Source organism: Plasmodium vivax, chromosome 13 (assembly GCF_000002415.2).
Source record: "Plasmodium vivax chromosome 13, whole genome shotgun sequence".
Taxonomy (NCBI): Eukaryota; Apicomplexa; class Aconoidasida; order Haemosporida; family Plasmodiidae; genus Plasmodium; species Plasmodium vivax.
This window is the reverse complement of record NC_009918.1, coordinates 1,328,411-1,348,322: the sequence shown is the minus strand read 5'-3', so window position 1 is coordinate 1,348,322 and position 19,912 is coordinate 1,328,411. Positions and strand designations below refer to the sequence as shown.

Sequence of the window (19,912 nt, the reverse complement as noted above, 5' to 3'; positions counted from 1 at the left end):
TGGCCCCGCTCCCACACCCCTTCACAAAATGAAGAAGGGAAAAGTAATAAATAACCTGCATGAGCAGATAAAATCGCTAGAGGACAACAACATCCCATACAAGTACTACAGCGCGTCAAATAATGTGAACATTCGAAATTATTTAAATGACAGGAAGGTTCGGTACGCCTGTCCGCCCAATTCATACCTAAGTCTCAACGAGTTGCTAAAATTGACGGACACGTTGGACCATCATGGCGATGCAGAGGAGAAGCACCTAGGCTATAACGCCGATAGGGGGGCAAACCAAATGACCAATAAGAAGGTCAACAAGGAGGAGTACACCTACCACCAATTCAGCAGAGTGCCGAAGGATGCTTTGCATAACAACGTTTCGGTGGAGGGAAGCCTGTTTGATCAGCCTCATCCTCATACCACTGTGTACCAGCAGGACGGTCCCAACTACGACAAACAGGCTAATAATGAGAGCGGCGTGAATTACCTGTACAGGGCACATGGCAACACGTATAAGCATCCTCCTGATCAGCCATATGAGGATAACCCCGTGAGAGGTAGCAGCGTACGGAATAATTACTGCCGTCTCAGCCGGGACGACCCGCCCAGTTATAAGAACGTATCCACTTCGGGCGAAGCGCACACAGTAAGCAGCGCATCGGCAACCCCCTACGAAAGCAATTCCGTTAAGCGAGCAAGCGAGACAAAGGTGGAGACCCCATCACGAACACCTACTAATAGCAAAGATGGCAGCTTGCTAAAAAATTTACTACAATGCAGAGTTAATTTGTCAAAATGGAATAATATTGCAGATCCGGAAAAAGTAATCAGCACAAAGAATTTAAAACTGCTCCTTTTGCATCGCCCCAACTCGATCGACGACATAAAAAATTTGAATCTCACAGGATTTGGGGAAGATAAAATAAAGAAATATGGCTACGAATTTTTGAAAGTTTTCCTATCTGGTTACACGGATGAGTCTTAATTTGGAGGGAAAAAAAAAGGAGGAGCTGACGTCACGGGTAGAGCTGATTCGTTGCCACGATGCGTATGTGCCGCCTGTCTGCATCGCATATATATAGCTTTAAATGACCTATAAGTACCCCATCACGCGGGGATAATATAATGGGCATGTTGCGCCTTTTCCCCCGTTTGGCACGTTTTTTCGTGATCGCTTCGTAACACACTCGCTTCTCACACTGGTGTTATTTGCCCGCACATTTGAAGACCCCTAATGGGTGGAAGCAACGCCGCGGGGAAAAGCTTCCCCATGTGTGAAAAAATATCTGTACATTAATGTACCTTTTTTGTACACTAGCAAGGAGCAATGACTGCCTCAGTTGCGTGCTCTGCAAAGGTTTACTTCCTTTTTTCTTCCCCCTTTTTTTTTTTTTTTTTTTTTACAATTTGTTTTCCACTCATCGGATATGCATATCGCCTGAATGTTGTGCCAGTCCGTTGCACGGGAGGTACGCCCACATGTGTTCGTTCAGCGGGCCATGCGCATGACGGGAACAGCAAAAAGAAAAAAGAAAAGTAATACAATACAATATAGTGTAATGTAATATAATGTAATGACGAGAGAATAGTAACCGCAGTGGAAGCAATGGAACATTAACCAACACGCGTGACTTACAAACGGGACGAATTCCACTTTGGCCGCCGCGAAAAACGTGCGCGCCAGCTTAGCACCTCAGAAGCGTCCCCACCGCTCCTCACCAGTCGATAATTGTACATCTGCGAATCAGCGTGTAAATACACACGCATGTGTAGGTATAAACATGTGCCAGCATAAATGAGTAAAAAGAATAACAGGCGAAGCATACTCGTTTATGTACACACCGACTAGTGCAACTTTTGCGCTTTCTTTTTTTATTTCTTTCCCTTTGAATGTGCCCCGAAGTGATTCCCCCATTACGGCAATTTTGCAAAATTGATGAAACCCTTTTAGTGGGGCGTAAAAAATGAACCATAAGTGTAACTGCACATGCGGGGAAAGAAGACCCCCCGTGAGTTCACAGATCTACGTTGTGTACCCCCCGACAAGGATTTTTCAAAAGAACAGATTTGGAAAGCGGTATGTAAAAAGGGTGGGTGACACCTATACCAACATAAATACATGCATACATAATGTACGTAACCTTTGGTGTTTTTTTCCCTTATGTAATTTTTTTTCCTTTTCGCACATTTAACTGTACTTGTGAAATAACCCAAGCGGCCATTTTTACCTTATGTAAATTTACAGCACATGTGGAAAGCCTCCCTGCAGTACTCTTCCCGCGCGCCTCCCCTGTTCGCATCTTTTACAGGTTCCTAGTTGGCCTGCTTATCACACTTAATGTTTCCCTTTTGAACTATTTTACCCATTCGTTATCCTTTCTCTTTCTACTGCCATGATCGTTATCCTCTCTTTCTTATATTCTTTCTTTCTTTCTTTTTTTTTTTTTTTTTTTTTCCTCAATCCCCACCGTTCTGCTGTACCTTTTGGTTGCTTCACATAACGTACGTTTTTTTCTAGCAAGTTTGCCTTTGCGAGAAGGGCATTTAAAACGCATGTGGAGGGGCTGCAAATTGCCTTCTTAATCGAAATGCAAAATGGGGGCTGTAAAAATTCTCTGGATGGGCGAAACCACTTCGTTTGCCGCTTCGTTTGCAGCTTCGTTTGCAGCTTCGTTGTACCTTCCTTTACCGCTTCGTTGTACCTTCCTTTACCGCTTCGTTTAATTTTCCCTAAATTGGCTGCCTTTCGTGCGTTCGCCAAAGCGAATGCAAATTTTGCAGTTGGGCATGCATTTGCCGAGCGTTTTTCATCTCACTTGGAGTGCTGGCCCTTCGACGTGCACTCCGTTGCTATGCATGTATGAGCGTGCGCATGTATGCTACATACGTGTATGCTATGCGTATATAGCCCAGCATATTGTATGTACGTACGTACGTGTACTACAGCTGGGGGGGCGTGCAAAGGGTTTGCGCCAGGCGGGCGAGTAAAAGAAGGGCATGAGATATGCGAATGCATGGGTACACAAGCGCAGGCGCATAAACGTACGTACGTACGCGAGCGCGCGAATGCTGCCATGTTATGGGGGCTTTTGCATACGCCATGCTGCATGATGCATGCCGCAGTTTGTATATTGATGCTTGCATTTTTTGGCACTTGCATATTTTGCTACTCGCCTTTTTTGCTACTCGCCTTTTTTGCTACTCGCCTTTTTTGCTACTCGCCTTTTTTGCTACTCGCCTTTTTTGCTACTCGCCTTTTTTGCTACTCACCTTTTTTGCTACTCGCCTTTTTTGCTACTTGCATATTTTGATACTTGCCTTTTTTCCTACTTCGTATCTCCACATGCTGGTACTTCATAGCCGCCGCGCTACATGCACGGCCGCAAGCGCGCCTTTTTCGTTCAAAGCGTACAATGCGGGAAGCACAAATAAACGCGTACAGTAGTATACATACATACATATGTACGTATGTACGTACATGCTGTACGTAAAAACGTACGCATTGCACCACGCCTTGTTTTTTTTTTTTTTTTCCTTTTCGGATAGCGTAAAATGACTATAATATAAGTATGCATACGCCCATATGTACGTGTACCCAGTTGGTCACTCGCACGGTATAGTAATAGTACGTACGTACGCTGCGCTGCGCTGTACTGTGCCGTACCACACTGTACTCTGTACGGGGCTGCGCTGTGCTGTACGTACTGCCATGTCACTGCATACACGTAATCGCGCGAAACTGGCATTTGGATATGATGACTTGTTTGCCGTTTTATTTGAATATTTTTACGTTTACATTTTTCAGAATTCGTTTTTCTTCATTTTTCTTCATTTTTCTTCACTTTTCTTCACTTTTCTTCACTTTTCTTCATTTTTCTTCATTTTTTCTTCATTTTATTCCACTTTTCTGCATTTTTTTCTATTCGTTTTTTTCCTTACATTTCATGTTCATTCGTTTTACTTTGTTTTATTTTTTTCCTGTTACATTTTTGTGCTTCTCGTTCGTGTTCGTGCCAGCGCTCGCTCCTGTGTTTCATTTTCGCGTGCGCGCCTCTCCACAGTTCAGTTTGTGTCACATTTTGCGCGCTGCAGTTTTTCATTCGTTTCCTGCATCCCTTTTTTTTTTACATTTATGTATGCCCCCCTTCGTTCATTTCCCCTCTTTTGAGGTTTCTTCCATCTTCCATCACCACGTGACAGTATTCAGCGCCATGCCGCGTTGTTCATCGTTGTTCAGCAGTACGTAGCAGCTTTCTGCGGCACATAGCGGCCTTTTGCGGCACATAGCGGCTTTTTGCGGCGTTTCCCCCTCCACGTGGCATCGCGCGGTTTGCATTTTTTAACAACTGGGGACCAACAAATTGTACATGTGCATTTTTTCCACGTTGAGGACGTACATGCACGTATGTAGCCGCTGCATCCTTGTGGCATATTTTTTAATCGGCTCGAGTTGCGCGAATGCAAGGCATTTTTAACTCCTTTGTTTTTCGCCGCTTGAACGTTTGGCCGCCCCTCCACTTTTCGACGAATAGCCCCTTTTGAATTTGTCACATTGTTCCTAAACGCAGCAATTGTGGATGATCAGAAGCTGAGGGAGGAAGGCACACGCACTTGCACTCGTGAGATGTATGCATGTGTGCACGCAGAACTGCGCCGACATATGCACACATCCGTGCGCGAGTGACTCCCCTGCTCGGATGCGCTACGTTAAATATGACCCCCTTGTACCATTAAAATATGAGAATGGATTATCATGACAAAGGCACCCATTTTATGAGTATAAAACAGCACTTTTGTTTTATTACCAAGAAGGGCAATGGCTGTGGGAAGGGTAGTTGCGGAAAGGGAAGCTTTGGAAAGGGTAATTGCGGAAAGGGAAGCCTTGGAAAGGGAAGCCTTGGAAAGGGAAGCCTTGTAAAAGGTAGTTGTGGGCATGTGAGCAAAGCCACCTTCTGTTGCGACGACAACTCCACGAACGCTGACAATGAGGAAGAGAGTGAGGGCGCAAAAACCGGCAACCACAGCTGCGCAAGTAACGATGTGAGCGCGTACCACCCGACGGACGCGAGTGACAGCGTTAGAGGCAGCGTTGGCCGCCTGACCAGTCGGAGCACCAACCGCAGCACCAGCCGCAGCAGCACTGGTAGTGCAATAACCCGCCGCAGCTATACCAACCGAGGGTCCACTCACACGGGGAAGTTTAAAAGCTCCACAAGTAAAGGCCATTCGAGGAACAAGCCCAGCAGGAATAGAATCAAAAATGGCATAAAAAATGGCGTAACGAATGGCGTAAAGGGTGCTGGGCGGAATGGGCGCAAGGGTGGCCCCCGTCCATTCGAACGGGATGTACCCCTCAGTGAAAAAAACGACCCGCGGAGTCGTGTCAACAGTGATGATCAAACACAGGGTAGCAATTGGTGCACACCAAATGGGGTTACCCCTGTGGAGCAAAAAAATAGGAATGACAAGGTTAATTATTCCCCGTGTTCACAGGAGGTAAATAGGAAGCTAGCGAACGGTGAAAATACCCCCACGTCAATTGTTACCCCCGCAAGTTGTGTATACGGGGTAGATTTGCACCCCTGCGTGGAAGAACAAGCTGGGCACTTATCGATCGAGGCTAGCAAAAGGATAATAAGTGAACGAAGCAGTGACGAAAGTGATGAATACAGTGTGGGTAGCGGTCAGCATCACATGGGCATTCTGCACAGTAATAACACAGATGCAACGGAGGATGTGTATAACCATTTTTGCGACAGCGGTGCTGACGTGGATCACACCGACAGTTGTGAACCCCCTTCGAGGCATGCATCCCTTTCGAGGACCTCACGGGGTAGTAGCGACAATGTGAGCAGAGTGAACGACGAGAGTAACGTTGCCAGCGTCACCAAGGTAACTAGGGTCAATCGCCCCAGTGGCATCACCCATGTAAGTGCAAATGCAAACTGGAAGGAAAGGAATGGCATCCCCGGTTGGTTAAGTAGCATTGATCCAGTGAGGGGCAGCAGGACCACCCCCCCGAAAGGCGTTGATCAGATTGGCGTGAACGCGGTCGAAGTTGACAGCGATGTGGTCGAAAGGGTCCACGGCACCACTGCCCTTCCAAACGTGGATGTACCCCCAGCTGAGGAAACCAAGCTGCAGATACGGAACCCGAATAACAGCAGCTGCAGGAAGAAGCAAGACAGCAGCGGCGGCAAAGGGGGCGGTACGAACAAGGCAGCAGATGGGAACAGCAAAGAGGTTAACAATTATAGGGGAAATGCCAACGCCAATAATAATAGCAGCAGCAGCGGGAACAATAGCAGTAACGGAAACGGAAGTAGCAGCGGGAATAGGAATGGGAACAGCAGCCGGGATAGCGGCAAGGATGATGATAAGGATGGTCACAGGGATGGTCGGAGAGATGGGCGGAAGGATGGCCATAAGGATGACGACAACGAAAGCAATAAGGAGGATGACGAAAACGACAGCAAGGATACCAACAAAAGCAGCAAAGGGGGAAATCGAAAAAATAACAGCGCGGATAGGAGAAATGACTGCGGCACGAAGGATAACGCGATCGGAAGGGGGGACAAGAAAAAGAAGAATGTGAAGGATCCCATGATGAGTAAAGGCAACAACGGGAAGAACAGCAACAGTGGGGCCACTTCTGCGAACACCGCCAATAGTGGGGCCACTTCTGCGAACACCGCCAATAGTGGGGCCACTTCTGCGATCACCGCCAATAGTGCTTCCGCCCCTGGGAACACCTCCAACAGTGCAAGTAACAATGCTGCTAGCGGGAGTGTGGCTAGTAATACGAATAGCAGCACCGCCTACCCCTGCGGAAGTGTGGAGAGCCACCAAAGTAATGTCCTCTCGTATGCGAACATCATTTCGGGAAAAGCAAAGAACAGAACGAAATGCAACACCGCTTCGTCTGTGGGCAGAATGAATGAGTTACCCAATAATGTGAATAGCAAAATGTTCGGAAGCTCTTCGAACGCTTTTGATAATAATGACAGCTTCATGAGCATCGATGACAGCATGAACAGTTGCAACACGAGCAACATGGAGATGAGGATGTTTAGCCAGGTGAATGGGATGGGCGTGTCAGGCGGATTGAACGGGATGGCTATGCCAAGCGGGCCAGGCGGGCCAAGCGGCCTAAACGGCATGTACGGCTTAAATGGGATGGGCGGCCCAAACGGGATTGGCAGCCCAAACGGAATTGGCAGCCCAAACGGAATTGGCAGCCCAAACGGAATTGGCAGCCCGAACGGAATGGGAACCCCAAACGACATGAGCTCCCTAAACAGCATGAGCAGCTTCGCCGACCCCCACAACAACGGGGGGGCGTTCTTCAACCTGAACAACAACGAATTCCTTCACATGTGCAACAACAATTTTAACATGACGAATGGAGGCAATATGGACGGCAACAACCCCAAGTACATGCACGTGGAAAACAGCCTGGGCAGCGCAAATGGTATTAGCGGCAACACAGGTAGTAACGCCCTGTTCAACCCGAGTAATAATAACAGCGTGTATGAAGGGAACTACGCCATGCAGCCTATGAGAGGAGGCCCAGGGGGGGGAGGCACCACCCACATGGACGTAGGAAATATAAAAGAGCATTACATAAACTACGGAAACAATGTCATGATGCAAAACAGCGGAGATATGTTCTACAATGAACATAAGGAAAAAATGTATCTGCATATGACTGGCAATTTGAGCGTGAGCGGAAATGGGAGCAAATTTCACGAAGAGAAGAAAAATAACGGCTACTTTATAAATAGAAGTCTGCAAGAAAAATATGAAGAAGAGAAGATGGTGCAGAATGGGTACCTCAAAATGAATGTGAACGAATTGGGTAAGCAGGAAAATGACAATTTTAACCACATGGGTAAGAACGAGTGGGTACTTTACAACAAGGAGGGTTTAAAACTAGATGCAGAGGGTAGCAAGATGCTCGTGACCATGAAGGAGAACATACCAAGTGACAAACAAATGAACCAAAATTTAGAGGATAGTCTCAACTATAATGAAGCCAACACCCTGAACTTGCTAAACATTGCCTTTAATGAAATATACCAAAATAAAAAATATATGATTGAGCAAATTATTACCAAGAAATTCATGTGTAAGCTAGCCAAAATTTTAAAAGACATTAACCCGGAGAGTATCAAAATTAAGGGAAGGCAATTGAAGCGGTTGATACAGATTAAGAAGGGGCTCGTCAAGAAGGAGGAAAAGGTGGCAGGCAAGGAAAGGACTACCATCTCCCCCTCTGGAAACGCAAACAATGGTGATGGCAACACTCAGGGGAGTGCCGACGGGGCGTCCGATAAAGTAGCCAAGTTGGAAGGTGGCCACATTGGGCAGCACGAGGTTCGTGAAAAGGGCACACCGGTTAGTGGCGGCGCGGAGAAGAGGAAGAGCAACAGTGGTAGTAGCGGCGGCGAAGTGGGTGAAACGGGCGAGGTGAACGGGGCGAACGAGGCCAGCGAACCGAAGAAGGAGGCCGAGCCGAAGAAGAAAAAAAAGAATAAGAAGAATAACGACAAGGGTGAGAAGGGCGAAAAAGGTGAAAAGGGAGAGAAGAGCGGAAGCCTCAACGAATCCCACTCCAGCGACGCGAATAATGCCAGCAGTGCGAACGGGGTAGGTAGCACTAATGATAAGAGCGACCCGAAGAATAAAAAGGAGGGCGAGGATAAATCGGCAGAAGGGAACCCCAACGCGCAAGGCGAATTGAAGTGCCAAAATAAGGGCGCTGACCACACCCCCGCCCAGGAGGATAAGAGTGGCTCGGCTGACAAGCAAGGGAAGAATTTGAAGAAGGGTAAGGAAGACCCAGCGGTAGAAGCCGCCAGCCCCCAGAAGAAGAAAAAAAACGACTCGAAGGACGCCGCCCATAAGAGCAACGGAAGTAAAAGCGACGGGGGTGCCATAAACGAATTTGGGCAAGAGGATCTCCCTAACAGTGCAGCAGGTGCAACAAATCAGCGGCAAAGTGAATCGCCCAATTGTGGGCATAATGAGGAGGACGTAAATCCCATCGCGTTTGCCAAAACGAGTAACGACCACCCAGTGGAGGAAAACACATGCGTGAGCGAAAGCACAGACGGGGAGTTTTACCTCGACAGCAGTGATGAAGACGAAAACGATGACAGCAAGTACATCACCGGGATAAACGACCGATACGAGGAAAAAAAAATTGAGGAAGATGTAATCATAAGGAGAGACGTTTTCTTCTTTAATTTGTTAAAATTTATTATAAAAAAAAAAACGTCAGAAGATATGCTCATATATTTACACCTACTGAGTGCCATCAAAATGGACAAAATATTTGACCACATTACGCATTTGTCGTGTGAAATTTTTAACACCTTATTAAACTTCATCGAAATAACGAAGGATTCCTCAACCTATAGATTGCTCTTAAAAAATTTGGGGGCATGGATAGGCATAATAACAATAGGGAGAAACAAGCCACTCATGTCAAAGCATATGAACATTAAGCAATTAATTTTATATTCGTATGATAATGGCTACTTGATTGTCACCTTCCCAGCTGTGTGTAAAATTTTAGAGAGTATTAAAAATTCGAAGATTTTTAAGCCGCCCAACCCTTGGACCGTTGGCATTTTAAATCTGCTTGGGGAACTACACGAAGCGCAGTCGCTAAAGACCATTTTAATTTTCGAAATCGAATTACTCTTTAACTACTTTAAAATTAACGTGTTTGATTATTACAACAAGTGTAATATTATAAAGTGCCGTAATTTGCCTATAAATACAAATGACCTATTTGTTAGGAACAACTTTAATGAAAATAACACCATGGGGGTGAACTACCTGGGGGAGAGTGGTAGCCACTCCGGGGGATACCTAAACCCAGGGCAAGTGCATATGTTTAACAAATCGTATAATGCTTGTGGTAATTTTTACGGAGAAAATTTCGTGCATCAAAATGGCGGAAGTGGTAGCGCTAATGGAAGTGCTAGAAATAATGAGAGGGGTAGCAGAGCACTGGAGGGAGTCGCCCCCGATGGAGCAGATGCGTTCCTACTTGGTAAGGACCCCAGATTCAATGGTATGAATAATTATAACACCACGTCCTCCATCATGACTACCATCAGTAGCAATAACAACAGCGCGAACGAGTTTGTGAGTCATAAGAATGGCAGCTCGAATTTGTTAATTAAAAGCAGAAAGGGCGAAGATCTGAAGGATGCGAGTAGCGTCATGGAGTCCTGTGCCCTCATGGACGCCGTCAACCTAAGCGCAAATAGCAACGGTAACGGTAACGGTAACGGTAATGGCAACGTCAACGTCAACGTCAACGTCAACGGCAGTGCTAGCGGCAACCTCCCCGGAATGATGACCAGCCTGGGCGCACTCAGCAGTGGAAGTAAAAACGACGCCACCAACATGGCGTTCAACTCGTCAGTAGATATGATCCTCCTGAGCAACAACGGAGCGGGCAGCGGAAATAAGAGCAGATTTATGAGCTCCAATTTGACCCAACCCTTGCCCTCCAAAGGGTTCCAAAAAGGCGTAGAAAATGGATTCAAAATGGTGGGCAAAAATAACATGAACAACGAAATGATGGTAAAGAGTAACAACGCGATGAAAAAATTATCTGCAAGTAGCAACACCAAGGAAGGTCAACCCATGTCCGTTTTTAATTACATGAGTGGAGGTGGTGGGGACCCCACCAAATTTAACACCCTTATGTATGTAGGGGAGAATGGCGCCCCCTGTGGCGGAGCCATCGGTCCCAATGCTGGAAGTAGGGGCGGCGATTTTTTTCTCCTTCTGAATAGCGACGGGTTGGCAGCGAAGGGAAATGGAAACAACATCAATGAGGAGGCTCTACTGAAGGATTTAAAACTTTCCACTAAGAAGAAGGACAAGCTGAATGATGCAGATTTTAAGGATAGCTCCTACAAAGCGGTGAACTACCTGCTGGGTAAAAATAAACTCCCCGTAAGCGGCAAAAGTGATGGGCCGTACAAAAGCATAGATTTGAAGAGCGCGAAAATGCTGTCGAAAAATGAAATGTATGAAAGTCCGAAGAAGGAATCCTACGTGTCGCCTCCAGCGAGTAGCTTGAACATGAAGAACAGTTTTGGAGAACCTCCATCTGGTGTGAAGGGTGCTGGCGGCATGCCTGCCCCCCCGCTTCCCCTGCCGTTGCTGGATAAGTTCAAGGCTGGCGAGCAGATCGGGGTGAACATTCCCAGCGGTGTTGGCAGCATTTGTAGCGTTGGAAGTGTAGGCAGTGTAGGAAGTGCTGGAAACGTCAGTGCGGGCATGTCCAAGGGTAAAAACGGAAGCAATGGAAAGGCCAGCATGCTAAGCATGGGTAGTAGTGCTACTGACGGGGGAATCAAAAACGCGGTGCCCTCCTCTGCGTATAGCTTAACGGGTGACTTGAATCAAAAAATGCAGAGCACACCGATGTACCAGGAAAACGTGAATAACAACAAATTTAACGAAATGCTAAACGAAGAAATATTAAACATTTTGAAGAAGAACATAGTGATTTCTACGAACATTGTTGCAGCGGTTAAGTTAAGCCCAAAGTGCAAAGCGCTAATTTATTTAGCCTTCGACTCAGCCATCAAGGAAATAATCACCTCCGTTGTCGACCGGTTTGTCCTCATCGGGTGTATAACTACGAGAGAATTAGTTAAGAAAGATTTTGTGAACGAATCGAAAGAGACGATCATGCATAAGGCGTCCCTACTAATGGCCACGAGCATCTCCTCCTCCCTCGTTCTAGTATCCTGCAAAAAACCGCTAAGAAACATTTTAATACAAAATTTGAGGAGCGTTTTCGACCAAAACTGCCCACCAGAAGTGAGTACCACCATTGTAGACGATGTCGTGAAAGCATTAATTAATGAAAATATAAATTTAATTTATTCTATAATAGAACAAGTGGCTATCGAAAAATCCTCCATCGAAATTGAAGAAATTATGAAGCCCATTTATGCCTCCAGAAAATATGCACGCATTCACAAATTAAACATTAAGGAAAATGCCAACAATAAATACTACAACGCTTTGCCCATTTTTCTGAAGGCCCATAATATTACCCTGAAGCACATTCAGGTGTATAAGAATTTTATGAATTTGAAGATTTTGTCAAATTTGCAGCAGAAGTTGTTTTCGCCTGGGGGCGTCGATCACGAGGGGGGCTCCAGTGAGAGTGAGAACGCCCCCCCGGGGTATGTGGGCGGTGTGAGCTACCAAGGTGCGGGGCACTACCAGAATGGCGGTAACTACCAAAGTGCGGGGAACTACCAAGGTGCGGGGAACTACCAGCATGTGGCGAACTACCAAAATGTGGCGAACTTTGCTAGCGGTGGGGCTAACTACCAAACTGCGGGGAACTACCAACATGTGGCGAACTTTGCTAGCGGTGGGAACTACCAAGACGGCTCCAACGGGGTGGGCGGCCCCAACGGAGTAGGCATCCCCAACGGAGTGGTCGGCGCGAACTACCAAAGCTACCAAAATAGGAAGAACAGCGAAAGCGTGCCGAGCGAAGCGCCCGCGGAGGCCCCCTTCTACAACAACAAAAAGTACATTTCGAATCCGCTGGATGGAAGGAACGAAGAAGCGGCCAGATATTCGAAGGAGCCCGAGGGAGAGTATGGCAAGAGCGGCCCACTCAAGACCAACCGCAAGGAGGACTCCAAGGAGGACGGCGACAAGGCGAATAGGTACCTGGGCGAGAAGTACTACGGTGAAAGCGGTGCAGACAATGAGAAGAACGGAGGGAGCGGAGGCAGCGGTGGAAACTGCGGCAACAGCGGGAACGGCGTCATCGGAGGATCGGCCCAGAAAAGTGGAACTCAGGCGGGCCCAGGTTTCGCAGGCAACGGAGCGAAGTACGCGCACGGGAAAGGCAACGGCTCGAAAGATGGTGCGAATTTTCACCTAGGTAATAATATGAATAGTAACAATAACTTAAACTGTGTGAATAACTTGAATGAGATGAATGAGCTTAATGAGCTGAACGAGCTGAACCACGTGGACAGCATGAACAGCATGAATCGTGTGAGCAGCGTGCACAATATGCATCACGTGAATCACGTGAATCACGCGAATAACGCGAATCGTGTGAATTATGCGAATCACGCGAATCATATGGTGAATGCCCCCACTGTTAGCAACCCTAAGGGTGCCAGTGGTGTTAATAGCGTTAGTGGCGTCAGCGGTGTTGGTACTGCTAATAGGGTTAACTGGGCCAACGACGCGAATAGTGTTGGTACTGCCAGTACGGTTAGCGCTGCCGGCCTTATTGGCAGTACTAGCAGTATTAACGCTGTTGACCGGGTTAACCATATTAACAGTGTTAACAGTGCCGACGGCATTAATAATGTTAGCAGCACTGACGGCGCCCGCGGGGGTAGCGGCACCCACGGGGAAAGCGGCACCCACGGGGCTAACCTCGTGAACCACTATAATTCACACAACGCCCCTAACCCTATGTATATATTTAAATCTCCAAATAATTATAACTGCAATAATAATGATTACAATTTTAATACAAATAATAGGTATGTGAACGTTGAAAACTATAACATCTCGGGTGGCGCTCTGGGGAATAATTACTTTGGGAAGGATGAACACAGTGGAAAGAATTTCTTCCAAATGGATATCAGCGAGCAGTCGAGACATCAGAACAACTACGAGGACGGAAGTGGCAGCTGTGGACTTTCTCCCGGAGCTGCATCTGCGCCAGCGTACGCGATTCCGCTCGCCCCCTTTCCCGCTTCTTCTCCCAACTTTGCCGCGACTTCTCATAACTTCGCTTCTTCTCCCAACTTCGTCGCTTCTTCGCCCAACTTCGCCGCATCTTCTCCCAACTTCGCCGCATCTTCTCCCAACTTCGCCGCTTCCCCCACCACTGCCACTTCTGCGCCCAAGTTTACACAGGGCGACTACGCCTGTAGCATGCCCGTCACGATCAGCAACCTGAGCGGAAGCCCAAACGCGATGATAACTCCCCACGAAGAAGAAGCCTTTAACAACTTTGCGAAGCATGATCATTACTTGGAACACCTCAAGGGCGGAACCATCAGCACGGACAATGGGAGAAATCTGAAAAGTGGCATTTTCACGCATAATGAAAGGAACTCAATTTTGTGTGCCCCAGAACAGGGCAACAGTGGCAGCTACTCCAAAATGGACCCTTCGATGTGCAGGAATGTGAACGGCGCCGAGGGCGCGGGGAAGCGCAACGCTGCCGCGATGATGCAGGGGGTGGAAGCGGAGCAGAAGGGCAGCCCCGCTGCTGGCCATAACGAGGTTAGCAATGTTAGCGGTGTTGGCGGCGTTAGCGCGGTTAGCGGCAATGGTGATAGTGGCAATGGTGGCAACGCCGCGGAAAGCGGACAGCGCAGAGACGGAGCCATCCTGTACCTGAAGAAAATAAAAAACGTGAACATCTCGTGCAAGCAAAAGTTCCTCTTCTTCATATCGAATCTATTCCTAAGAGAAGGCACGAACAAAATGAGCGTAAAAGAAATAATCCCCCTTTTTGAAGTTATCATGGTAAGCATTAAAGATTTTGTGACGTACATAAGAGCCTTCCCCCCCTCCATGCCAGCAGTTCATAACTTCAAAAGCTACTGCAATGTGAAGACGCCGTATTATAAATTCGAAAAATTAACATCTGCTGTTACGCACTCCCTGTTGGTACTAACATACCTTTCGACTGACCATGAAATTTTTATTCTTTGCAAGCTACTAATTTTGATATGCGAATCTGCTGCAGATAGGAATGAGACCTACAAAATTATAGGCACCAAACTGTTTAAGATTGTTCAGGAGGCCATAAAGAGGATGCTTGTTCTGTTAAGTCGGGGTGGGCAGAGCGCAAGGGAGGAGACCCCCAGTTTGCTCGCCTCCACTGGGAAGGAAGGCGAAAGTAGTGCTAACGGTGTAAGTGGCGGAAGCTGCGGTGACGATATTAGCGGCAACCAGCGCGGTAAGGATGACCCACCCTTCCAAGGCACAACGGATGGAAGCGCTTATGAGGACAAATCTGCGAACACCCACCCGGGGAACTTCAACGAACGGTCCCTCCACCTGGAAGTACTCCTATGCATATTGGAGCAAATGTGTAGAAAGAGCAAAGAACTGAGGAAGTTGGTTACCTCCTACATAGAGGACACCCAGAGCTATAACGTAAACCACATGGTCCCATTCATCCGATATAATATCATTCATCATAAGGAGCTAAACAAAATGTTGTGTAAAATTTCGAAGTATAGTAATAACCTGCATTTTGTTGCATTTTGCACGGAGCTCATCACCCACGTAGTTATTAAGAAGAAGTACTTAGCAGTGGAGCATGTTAAGAGGACCATTAAAAGGCTAATCATTGTAAATAAAATGTTTTGTAGTGACGACCACCATGCTTACTTTTCTTCTGCGGAAGAGGCCCTTCTGCAAAGCACCAAAAGGGAATTGAAGCAAATGTTTGAGGGGCTCAAATGTTTGAAGAAGCAGGCCAGGGAACCACAAGAAGGGGAGGACTCCGTAAAAATGTGCGTCAATCTGACGGATTATATATTCCCGGAGAAGGGACGCAGAGAAAAGGCACGGAAGGAGAAAGGTGCCCATCGCGCGTGTGAAGGTGGTGAAACGGGGGAAGCAAAACAGGAGGAGCTACATCGAACGAATGGTGAAGTGGATGGAGAATACCCCCCTGAGCAGCGTAGCCGTAAAGAAGACGCAGGCGCGTCAAACAAGCGTGATCAACAGAAGGAACAGACGATTAAGGGAGAAAACAAACAGACGGTGCCCATTTCAGTGACCCAGCAAAATAGCAGCCACGAGTGCGCGAATAAATCATCGGACACATCCGCGGAGAGCAATTTCAACCCGCCCAACGCGGGAAACTCCTTTCTTATTGGAAATGTAAAAATTCAGTATGACCATAACAACGTGGGCGAGCGCACCATGTATTTTTTGGAAAGACTGAGCGTAGAAAATAAAACCATCAACGCGGAGAAAATGATAAGGAAAGAAATTGTGAGCAGCGATTTGAACAAAGAAGGCGACTGTGCAAAGGGGGGAGGCGCAAACAGCGAAAGCGCAAACGGCGATAAGAAGGAACAACACATCAACCAGCATTTAAAAAATGAATCTGCGGTGAGCGTAAATCGTAGCACTGTTGAGAGGGAGGATGGAAATGTTAGCAACTTCGAGGATAGTGCCGAACAGGGCCAAAATAAAACCCAAGAGAAGAAACTTTGTAGCTCCTCCTCATTGTACTCTATCGAATTGAACGACTCAGAAATGTCAGATTATTCTTCGTCCTCCTCTAACTCGTTTTCGCTAACCAGGCAGGGCGAAAAGGGAGAGAAAAAAAACCACTACAATGGCTCATCTTCATCTAGCTCCTCCGTCGTCTCATCCATGTCCAGCGCGTCCGCCCTAAGCACCTTGTCAGCCTCCTACCTCGCCATGCAGTCAGAATTACAGAAGAACACAAATTTGAAGTTCCCCGAGAGTCAGAAAAACAACCTAATAAATTACATCCCCAGCGTCAAACAAAGCAACGTGAATGATAAGCCCCCAGAGAAGTACATGCAATATTACTACGTACGCGATGTGTTATACGAACCAGTGAGGTGTAAATTTTTGCCTGACCCTCCTGTAGTGAAAGAAGAGAGGGGGTTATTCATTGCTTGCCTTTTTGCGGAGTGGTTCTTTTTGTATAAGAATTATTTAAACATTTTGAAGATGAGCATTTGGAACCCCATGTTGGAGATCATCAAGCAGCAGCACATTTCAAAGTGTGTGAAATATTTGGTGAAGCTGTGGACCATTGGCTTCCTTGGCATGGACCACCTCACGGACCAGTTTCTATATCATTCGATTAGCATTTCGGTTAACATAGCTGTGCAGAATGTGGAGAAGGAGGCGCGCGATGTCAAGTTGGGTGACACCCAGAATGAGGGAAATGCAAACCGTACGGAGGAACAACCCGTAGAGGGAGATGCGCCGCGCAAAGGGGACGCAGCGGAGGTGAGCCAAACGGACGAGCGACAATCACATTTGAAAGAATCTCCCCAGGAGACGCAACAAAAGGGCGAACCTACCCGAAGTAACGACCAGTGCAACCGCATAGCACCCAATGAGGGGGAAACAGAACTGACGAATGAACACTCCGTGAAGGATAAAACGAACGACGCTGAGTTGAGAGAAACCCACCAAACGAGCGACTTACTAAATTACAGCTACGTGGATGCCTGGTGCAAAATGGTCGTAACGATGAGCAAGCTAGTAGACCAAGAACAGCTGTCCCCAGTAATAATCCTACAGAGGGCCCTCCATGTCATATGCAGAGTGATACACAAAAAATGCGAAACGGAAAAAAATAAATTCAATCAGAGACCCTACTTTAGGCTACTACACTGTTTGCTGGTTGATATTCACGAAAGTTGTGTGCATGTAAATGACATGCACATTTATATGGACTGCTTTGCGAGCTGCTTTTCCTTATTGTCCCCGTTGAGAGTCCCATCATTTTGCTTCTCATGGCTAGAGCTGATATCGTCCAAATATTTTATGCCGAAAATGTTGGCCAGGATTTGTGGCTGGGAAGCATACAAAGGGTTGCTCGTTGCCTTGTTCACCTTTATGAACTTTTTTTTAAAAAAGGTAAAAATATCCAAAGCGATAGAAGCGTTGTACCTAGGAACAGTAAGAATATTGCTGGTGCTGCTACATGATTTCCCAGATTTTTTATCCTGCTATTATGTAACCTTCTGTAGTTTATTTCCGCTGAATTGTATCCAGTTACGAAACCTTGTTCTGTCCGCCTTCCCAAGAAACATAAAATTGCCTGACCCGTTCATGTCGGATGTAAAAATTGACTTGTTACAAGAAATTAAATTAGCGCCAAAAATTTTGACAAATATCATATTTCCTCTCTTCAAAAAGAAATTAAAAAATGTAATTGATGAGTATTTTACCAATCGGGATTTTACTCTACTCTTGCGTATTAAGGACAAATTATTTTTTTCGAAAAGGAGGACATATCAGTACTCTGCAAAGTATGACGTGGACGTTTTAAACTCCCTCATTATGTACGTGGGAACGAGCATTTGTAGAGCCAAGGTGAATAACATGTTCAGATTTAACAGCAACTGCGACCCTGTGTTGTTACTCAAATGTGAAGATAGCAATGGCAATGTGGCAGATGATCAAAATGGATTGCTTCAAGAAATTGTTCTGCGTGACCCTGTGAAGAAGAAAAAAAAAAAAAAAAAAAATTCCTTTTCCACGGAGAAGCAGAATAAAGAACAAAAAATACCTAAGGACCAATCGGAACCCAACTTGTCCAAAAAATATGTAGAACTTATGAGGGAGAAGAACGAGGGGGAAAATGAAGGGCAGGAATTTTCCGATAGCTGCGATGACGAAAATGGGGAAGCTCTGGTGATGGAGCTCCTGGATGACGATGGCGATAATGAGAGTGACCACCGCGCAGATGCAGTTTGCCAAAGAAGGAAGAAGCGAAGGAACGTTGCTGTCGTGAAGAACAATTTGGCCTACACTCTCTTCCTGTTTTTATGCAAAGAGCTGGACATGGAGGGGAGGTACTTGCTCCTGTCAAATATCGTGAATCATATTAGGTACCCCAATTCGCACACCCACTATTTTTCTTGCCTCATTTTATTTCTGTTTTCGCAATCGAACGACGTTGTCATTCAAGAGCAGATAATTCGAGTGCTGCTGGAGCGCATCCTCGCGCATAGGCCTCACCCCTGGGGATTGCTCATAACCTTTATCGAGTTGATCAAAAACGCAAAGTAAGGCAGTGAGGCGGTCCGCCATTGTGCCATTGCGCCGTTGCGCCACTGGTGTGCACAGTGTGTGTGCCTCGAGCACGACGTGCCTTTGTCCAGCTCACCACCAGTGTAACATTTCATACCTCTCTCCCCCCCCCCCCCGCAGATTCCACTTCTGGGAATGCCCATTTGTCCACGCCGCAACGGAGATAAAGAAGTTGTTCCAGTCAGTTGCGCAAGCATGCCTGGGGCGCGCTTAACCAACGCTGTTGCTTTTTAGACCCTTTTTAAGTAACCTTTTTAGTATGTTTGTTGTGCATGCGCCGTATATGCGGCATGCGATATGCGTGTTGAAGCGTTCATGCGTTCGTGCTCATGTGAGGAGGCCCCCTTCGCCCCATAATCTAATTAACCCTTTAAAGCGCATTTTGTTTTTTCGGTTCCTATCAATCACTTGTTAATGTTTTGAAAAAAGGTCGGGCGGCAGCGTGAAAGGGTAAAACAACGTGAGAGGGAAAGCTGCGCAGGAGGCGTAAAGCAGCGCCCGCGACGCCTCCCCCGCAAAGCAAAAACCCCAAACCCATAATTAAACTTCCATTTTAACCCCCTGTGTATACATTTTCGTGGATGCATTTTTTGTTTGAATGGCGTTTTTTCCTTTGAAGCGTCACGCAGGGGTCAGCCGTTGTGCTGATACGTTTGCGGACGTTTGTACGTGTGTGTACATCTCTACGTGTGCGCATGCGTAATTTTACTGTGTATGCCTTATTGCCTGTTTTGTATGCGACCATTTATCAACCTTTTTTTTTTTTTTTCTTTTTTTTTTCGTCACTTGAGAGGTTAACTCGGTATATATATCATTGTTACAACACTTTTACAACTTACCATTTTTCTTTTCTTTTTTTTTTCCTTTCCTATACTCAACTTTACATTTTTAAGAGAAATTTTGATTTTACTTTTTAAAAGTCACTTGGCAATTATCTCCGCGGTGTTGTAAGCAAAGCGTTGTTGTGAAAACTCGTTAATCATCCGTTCATCGTAAAGAGGCCCCAATCTGTTGATACGTACAAGTGGAATGGAAGTATGCCTCACGCACGTAGGTA

At 46.5% G+C, this 19,912-nt stretch overlaps 2 protein-coding genes across 2 annotated transcripts; both read left to right on the top strand.

Moving 5' to 3' along the window:
* Positions 1–28: 28 nt before the first annotated feature.
* PVX_085595 (hypothetical protein, conserved) lies at positions 29–979 on the top strand (the record flags this gene model as incomplete). Its single annotated transcript, XM_001616732.1, has 1 exon — positions 29–979. The coding sequence occupies one exon, from the start codon at positions 29–31 to the stop codon at positions 977–979; it is 951 nt and encodes a 316-aa protein (XP_001616782.1).
* Positions 980–4,731: 3,752 nt separating this feature from the next.
* On the top strand, positions 4,732–18,834 carry PVX_085590 (hypothetical protein, conserved; the record flags this gene model as incomplete). The annotated part of the gene is made up of 1 exon (XM_001616731.1): positions 4,732–18,834. One exon carries the CDS (start codon positions 4,732–4,734, stop codon positions 18,832–18,834), a length of 14,103 nt encoding a protein of 4,700 aa, XP_001616781.1.
* Positions 18,835–19,912: the final 1,078 nt, after the last annotated feature.